The sequence below is a fragment of the Nicotiana attenuata genome, unplaced genomic scaffold, assembly GCF_001879085.1.
Source record: "Nicotiana attenuata strain UT unplaced genomic scaffold, NIATTr2, whole genome shotgun sequence".
NCBI lineage: Eukaryota > Viridiplantae > Streptophyta > Magnoliopsida > Solanales > Solanaceae > Nicotiana > Nicotiana attenuata.
The window spans coordinates 146,946-154,610 of record NW_017671123.1 but is presented as its reverse complement, the minus strand read 5'-3'; the positions used below and the strand labels follow the sequence as shown (position 1 = coordinate 154,610).

The 7,665-nt window shown below is 33.4% G+C and overlaps 1 protein-coding gene across 2 annotated transcripts; it reads left to right on the top strand.

Annotated features, from left to right (window-relative positions):
• Nucleotides 1–2,355: 2,355 nt before the first annotated feature.
• LOC109206086 lies at nt 2,356–5,530 on the top strand. Of its 2 annotated transcripts, none has more exons than XM_019368854.1 (5): nt 2,356–2,463; nt 3,693–3,836; nt 4,112–4,193; nt 4,349–4,465; nt 5,132–5,530. In XM_019368854.1, the coding sequence occupies exons 2-5, from the start codon at nt 3,715–3,717 to the stop codon at nt 5,180–5,182; spliced, it is 372 nt and encodes a 123-aa protein (XP_019224399.1). In that variant the 5' UTR covers nt 2,356–2,463; nt 3,693–3,714; the 3' UTR covers nt 5,183–5,530. The 2 variants fall into 2 exon arrangements, with proteins under 2 accessions (XP_019224399.1, XP_019224398.1); XM_019368853.1 differs by having other exon boundaries at nt 2,358–2,463; nt 3,682–3,836.
• The last annotated feature ends 2,135 nt before the right edge of the window (nt 5,531–7,665 follow it).

Here is a 7,665-nt window from a genome sequence, read left to right as displayed (position 1 = left end):
TACAGCTTGAGGACCAAGAGGGTTATGAGACTGACCTTGGCTAACACCAGGCTTATTAGTATGGCCACTATTACCACCTGGATGATGAGACTGACCATGTTTTCTTTTTTATAGAATTTGGGTCCACTTTTTCTTTTATAAGAGGGATAATCTATTTATCTAGACGAACTAACAAAGTTCACTACACCCTCACCTTTCTTCTTTTGGATCCTCCCTTCCTCTACCACACAAATAGTAATAAGCTCATCAACACTCCACTTATCTTTTTGTGCATTATAGGTTGTCTTAAGCTGGTTAAACTGCTCAGGAAAGGACCTTAGGGATTGGTGAACAAGAAAATCATCGGTAATGGTTACACCTAAATTATTCAGTTTGGTAGAAATGTTAACCAATTTTATAATATGATCACGGACACTACCTACAAGGTCATATTTTATGGTAGATAGGGAATCAATCAGGTTATCTATCTCAGCTTTATCAGATTCTAGGAATTTCTGTCCAATGGTACTCAAGAAATCTATTGCATTTCCATTATCCTTAATTGCACTTTTTATGTAATCAGAAATGGATCTCTTCATGATCATAAGGCTCAATTTGTTAGCCTTCATCCATTTCTCATACTTAGCCTTTTCATCAGCAGTGCTAGTAGTTGTAGGTTCATCAGGTTTTTGTTCACTCAATGCAAAGTCCAGGTCCATCAAACCTAACACTATTTCAATATCCTGTTTCCACTTCTTGTAGTTGCTACTAGTAAGAGTTTCAATGGAATTCAACTAGGTAGTCATTAATCATATTGAGAATATTACAATGACTCAAATAAATATACCACTTTGATGGAAACTATCTATTAATCATAATTCTCAATCCATGTGTATATTATTTTACATGTATAAAGTTTTAAGAATTTTCAATTACTCCAAGTAAATAGACCACTTTGGTGGAAACTATTTGTTAATCATAAATTCTTATTTATAAAAATATTATATACATATAAAATTAAAATAGAGCCCACAAAGAATTAAATCTTATAGTATTATGTCAACAAGGAATTTTGGAGTAATGTTCCAAGTAAACAATTACTAAAAGGTAATTAATAACTAATAGAGTAAGCCATTAAGGACAATTACCGTAGGTATCGACCAAATCTACATTAGCTAATCACCAAACTACAGTGAAATATTATTCCTCAAATTGATTTGTGAGCCAAAGCCTCCAAGCAGTAAGTATTAGAATAGAGTCAATTGGCATATCATGCAAGAAATCGATGGATTTAATTAAGTGCATCTGTTTAAACCTTACTACACCACTTTCTGTCATCGCCGAAATCAAACACAGTGTCGGCCAATTTCATTCTTTAATTAAACAAAACAAAACAACTGATTAAATATAATCGTGTCTCTATTCTCCAACTCAACGAATCAGTGAGTTAGAGCAGTCGGGTGTCATAAAAACTGCATCCATGATCCAGTGTCAAAATGAACGGTATTTCATATATATATATATATATATATATATATATATATATATATATATATATATATATATATATATATATATATATATATATATATATATATAAAAACTCAAGATTAAACAACGATCTTAATCTCTAATTATGGTGGCTCTGATACCAACTGTAAGATAATTGATTTGTAGCCATAGCAGAGATTAAGACACAATTATGCAATTAATCTAGAGTTAGAGTTTAAGAAGCGTACCATTAAACTCCATGGATTCAGCAGCGACAACAAACGGCGATTAAGCCTGAGACCAACTTCCACGATCCACTAGCTACGCGCTCTCACAGCCCGGAGAACTAGACTGATGGGACGTCTACTATTACCATGTATTCAAGAGGCAGAATACGCTAGGGTTTTCTAATAGCTAGGGAAAGGGGGATTGGCCTCTATTTATAAAGAGTGCCTACCCATTACAGGCCAATAGTTATTGGGCCTCACTTATTCGCACACACAATATTTAATATTAGGCCTTTTATTTATTCACGACTTGGGCCACTTCGCTATCCTTTCAGGCTATAACCAATTAACGTAAGTTCAAATTCCAACATAACGCACCTTAAAAATCGTTAGATGGTGACTCTTCTCTTTTAATCCTATTTAAAGAGTTGTCACTTGTTGAAACCTGATTTCGCGAGAAGACGGGGCGCAACATATATAACATTCCCAAAATAGTAAAATGAGAATAATAGTATTCTTAAAATAGAAAGGTATCATTCTTTTATGAACATACAAAAAAAAAAGTGTGTGCATAGAATAAATAGGGAAAATACTTTATCTATAGTTTATACTATTTTTCAAAAGTTGAGCCTGAATTTTCTTTTTTCAATATTGGTTCCTCATTTAGGAATTTTGTCAAAATCAACCCAAAAGGTTTAAGAGAAAAAGAAAAAGGTAAAAAGAAAAGCAAAACTAGAGAAGCTGACCAGGGAAGTGGCTGAAAATTGTAAGTTTGCTATCCTCCTTCTCATCTGTTCAGTAATTGCTATTTTTATCCCCAATTTCCATGTTTTTTTTCACCGCACGAGTTATGATATGATTGTTCGATAAGTATGGGAAAAACCAATGTCAAGCTTGAAAGAATCGGAAAAAGAAAACCTGTGAAAGTTAATTTTAGACATTTCGCAGTGATGTTAAGATGGTAAAACTCAATTTATTTATTTTTGCAATTAGAGAAGCTCACGCTGTTATTTCTGTGTGAATTTTTACTCTATCCGTCTGATTCATATAGTTCTCAGTTACCCATATTAGTATTCTCCATTTTGTTTCTATCCAGTGGAAAATCGTTTGTAGTCCAGATACAGCTGATCCTCTTACTCACTCGCGCAGTTCATACACTGGAATATTTTGTTGGAACTTATGCACACAACCTGTTCGATGAAATGTGCATGTTGGGTTTTTTTTCTTTTTTTTTTTTAGGGGGGGGGGGGGGGGGGTAGGGAGGAGGGGGGAAGAGGGGGCTATATCCTACGATGTAATGCTCACTATGATTCATTTTATATGATATAGTTACTATTTAAAATACCAAACATTTTGTTGCCTGACTATGTTGAACATTTTGAAAACATTTTTATAAAAAACTATTGAACTTTAATGTAGTTTCTAACTATTAAAACTTTATTTCCAAAAAAAATAAAAAATTAACGAACTAATGTCAAAATTCACGATGAACCTTTCACTCTTTTTTGTATGGAAGAAGTACTTGTTGTCAATATGGATGATATATGCTTCCTTTCCCTTAAATTTGATGTTAAAGCTAAAAAGTCAGTTCGGAGTATCTTTTTCGTGAATGCTGTACAATATGTTTGTTTAGCTGCATCTGTTCAACGGATTTGATTATGGTCTTATGGGCAAGCTTGTTTGTTAAATCACCACTTTGAACATGAACTAAACTTGGAAAGCAAATCAAAATTTCAATGAATTAACTCATCATAAAACCTTGTTACTTCAGTAAACCAATTGTTTTTCATGCTCACCCTTCATAGTTTTGTCTTGTTATTTGCCATGATGTGTCTTCATGGTTTATATAGCTCTCTTTTCATAATATAACATCCTTTAGACTGCTTCTGAGATCAATCTACCCTAAATTCCCAATCTTAATAAATATGGGAAGAAGGGTAGGCCGGGTTCAGTGTAACATTCATTGAGCTTCTTTCTGTTGAAGGTATTTCCCAGCTCATCGCCTGAATATAAAAAAATGTGGCAGCTGTATGAAGGATGGAAAGAGATTCTGAAGATCCAAAAGTTCCGGAGAATTGTGTCCTATACTGGATTCTATTGTTTCACTGCACTCATCACATATGCATACACCAACAACACGTGAGTGTTTTATGAGTTTCTTATTACTTATATCTAATTACAATAAGAAGTTGAACTCGTAGCTTTTTGGTTTTCAGGGAATTGGTAAATATGTTTGAGCTTTTGATCATTTTAACCCTGTATAGCTGGTTGTAATCATCTTGTGCAGATCTTCTTTATTAATATGCTAACATATATCTTGACTTGAAAGCATCTTTGTACAAACCTCTGGCGTTCACGTAGCTGTTCTTAGAGATATGTTGTTTCTAATCACTATGTGGTTTTGGGTATTGCAGGACTAGAGCGGGGCACTCAAGAGATGACCAATTCTATGCTTCTTATCCGGCTGGAACAGAGCTCCTTACTGACACAGCTAAGGTCTGTCGCCGTTTTGCATCATGTATAAGGGATTCCTCGGTTCGGGCCGAAGAAGTCTGATTTCATGATGATGTGAAAAGTTTCACTTATCATGGAGCTCTTTCTGTTTCATTACTGATTTTTGTGGAATTTGTTTTTTCTTTTTTCATTCTTAGTTATATAAAGCAGCATTGGGCAATGTTTTTGAAGAGGAAGAATGGGGACCAATCGAATGGTGCGTCCTGGCTAAACATTTTGAACGCCAAGGGAAGTCACCATATGCATATCATTCTGTAAGTTAATGATATCATAATTTTGCTATTCCCAATTTTACATTTTATACTAGTTTGTGATGCCTTATTTATTTTATACTTGATGCCATAGCAATGTCTCTTCTTTTCATGCGTAGTGCAAAATCCCTTATTTTGAGGCTGCTAGTTCCAGCATGTAAATTGTTCATATGCTAGATTTCTATAAGACATTGGAGAAGGGGTGTTGCAAACTGCTAATGACTATAAAGGTCTAGGATGTTTGAAACCCGCATTATTGCATTTCTTAAGATATAGGAGAGAGAAAACACTAGGTGATTTCTTCCCATCTTCCTTATGTGCTGGTGGGAGGTAGCATGCGCCCGATGAAATAATCGAGGTGTGCACAAGCTGGTCCAGACACCACTGTCATAAATAAAGAATGAGGAGAATGAAACTTATTATCCCAGCTCATCAAATATAAAAGAAGCTGCACTAAGTTGTCCCATTAAGTATAGTCATAGACAAAAATTTTAATAGCTCATCGTGTATTCCACATCGGAATCTCGAAAGTTACATAATGACGTGAACTAATCGTCTAGAGTAGGATTTGGTTACTATGTTCTGTCTCAATGTCTCTAATAAGTTTCTATACATATATGTATAAGCACACCTCTAATCTTATTTTTTCTCATTTGCATGATGGTTCAGCAATACATGGCGCACCTCGTTTCTCATGGACAGCTAGATGGAAGTGGCTAGCGAGAGCGCAGCAGCAGCAAACACCTCCTTTAGTGACGAGTCAACACCTCTCATCTATATCTTGAGCAGCCTTATATCATTGCTAGAAGTAAATTATGCAGCTGCTGCTTTGTTGATAACTTCTTCTGTCCTGACATTTATTGGCTTTACGGAACACATTTATACAATCCAAAGATGCTGAAAATGTTATACTAACCTCTTAGTGTGAGCTTATTTCAAATCAGTATGATGAGTTAGGAGTGGGAGTATTTGAATAAATACTCTTAAATAAAGTTTCATATTAGCGGTTTTTTTTTTGTAATTCCACAATTTCTGCTCCTTTTATAAATTGAGGGTGGTTCGTGGTTATTCCTTCACTGCCAGTTTGGTTTATAAAATATTAATCAACTTTTATACCTTTAATTAAGTACACGCACAACACGTGTACACTGAAACTAGTAAGGAAAAACGTTGGAGCTGTGAAGTTACTCGGCTCAATGGACATAGTGGAAAAAGGCACGAGGATGATAAAGACATACTAGTATTAATTTACCGATCCTTCAATTTTTCGTCAATATTTCTTTTGAGCTAATTCTTTCTGTGTTTCTATTTCTTTATTTTTTTTAAAAAATTTCAAACGTGACCGCCATATTTGCATTGTTTGTCAGTTTTTCTCGTTCGGTAATTTTAACTTTCTTCATTCCCTACAAACTAACATAAAGTTTATGTGTTAAAATTCATAAAAATTATAAAAAATAATAGATAAAATGCATGTTACATTCATTGAAGATTTGTGATGTGTATAGGATGTACTCGATGTATCTGAGCCTGTCCCACCGATGTATTAAAAATGATACTTTGGGACAACCACGATAGCTATTCGGAGTTGCACTCAGAGACTTACGATTCCTTGACTTGCATCATCACATGGCCATCGTGTAATTCCTCAAGAAGCGTGTCATTCGCCTGTCATGTGTACTTTAAAAAAAATGAGTTCGTGCTAAAGAATCTTGAAGTTGAATTCATAAAGTTTAACTGTTAGATTCACCTCTGGTAGGAATAAGGGTGGAGCTACATGTAATAAAGAGGCTCAATTGAGTTCTTTTTATCGAATAATTATACTGTACAAATAAAGTAAAATAGTTTTATGTTTATATATAAGTCGTTAAATTCTTTTAACATAGGAAAGCACATATGATAAAAGTACTTTAAATAGGGAAAATTTCACATAAGAACAACTGAGCTCCCTACTTTTCAATTTTATAGCCCATATTCCAATTTACAATTAACTAGCCCAAAAATATAGGCTAATACTCAACATTCAACTCCAATAGATTCTCGAAATTACTATTTAGTTTTTAAAAAGATTGCTCAAGCTTTTAAGTTAATTTTTGAATCAGTAACTGTGACTCAAATATTAGTTCAACAAACCAAATCCATTTGCGTGGTGAAAATTAGATTTTTAACAAGCTTAAATATGTGGGTTTAAATATCGAATTTAATTTTGTGAGAATTTTAGAGTGGGTGTTATTTAGACTTGTTAGAAATAGTATTAGGAGATTGTATATAAAATTTGAAGTCATTTAATGGAGATTTGGACTGGTTTTGAACAAGAATGTAACTGAAAATTATGGAAGAAGTTCGTCTACAAGCCTTGTATAAATGTGTATAAGATGTGTTTATACACTCCTATACACTATTATACAAGATTATATATAATTATACAAAAAACTGACTTCGTCTTCTACCTTGCATCTTTTTTGAAATTTAACTCAAATCTTGCTCAAATCTACTCCAAATCACTTCCAATTTAAATTTTGAACTCCTTTTGATATTTTCAATCAATTGGAATTACACCCAAATCCAAACAACTAACAAACTCAAAATATCCTATTTTCAAAAGCAAAGCTTTGAATGGCCTTTTTAATGGTAGACTTCTACTCTTCAATTTTCTGACATTGAAAACAGGGGGAGAAGCAGAAAATACACGGCCCGTTGAGCATATGTAAGATGTGAGAAGAAGAGAGAGTGAATGGTTGTAAGAATACAAATTTTGGATTTGCTAATGCTTTCAAAATATGTACAACACGGGCTAGGTAGGGTAAAACTTAAAAACATGGGCCATTTTTTGTTATGGTGTGAAGTCATTGTATTTTCTTGTAATTCTTTCCTTTAAAAATAGTGCCTTAAGTCCCAAGTTTAAATTTTATATGTGATATTTTTTTTTCTTTTTTTGTGTTTCCTTAAATGGAAGTTTGACCCTGCCACTAATAGGAGGATGATAAAAAGAAATTTTGACAATATAAAGATTCTTTTACATTATTACTGAATTTTCTCGAATTTTTTTTTTTCAAATTAATTCATTCTGTTTTTCTCTTTTTCTTTTTTATTAATTTTTCAAAATACCGTTATCACCGCCAAAAATTAGTTTGTCAGTTATCTTCTATTCGGTTTTTGCATAGCATGACAGTTAAATATATTCCTTCTCTACAAAACGAACATAT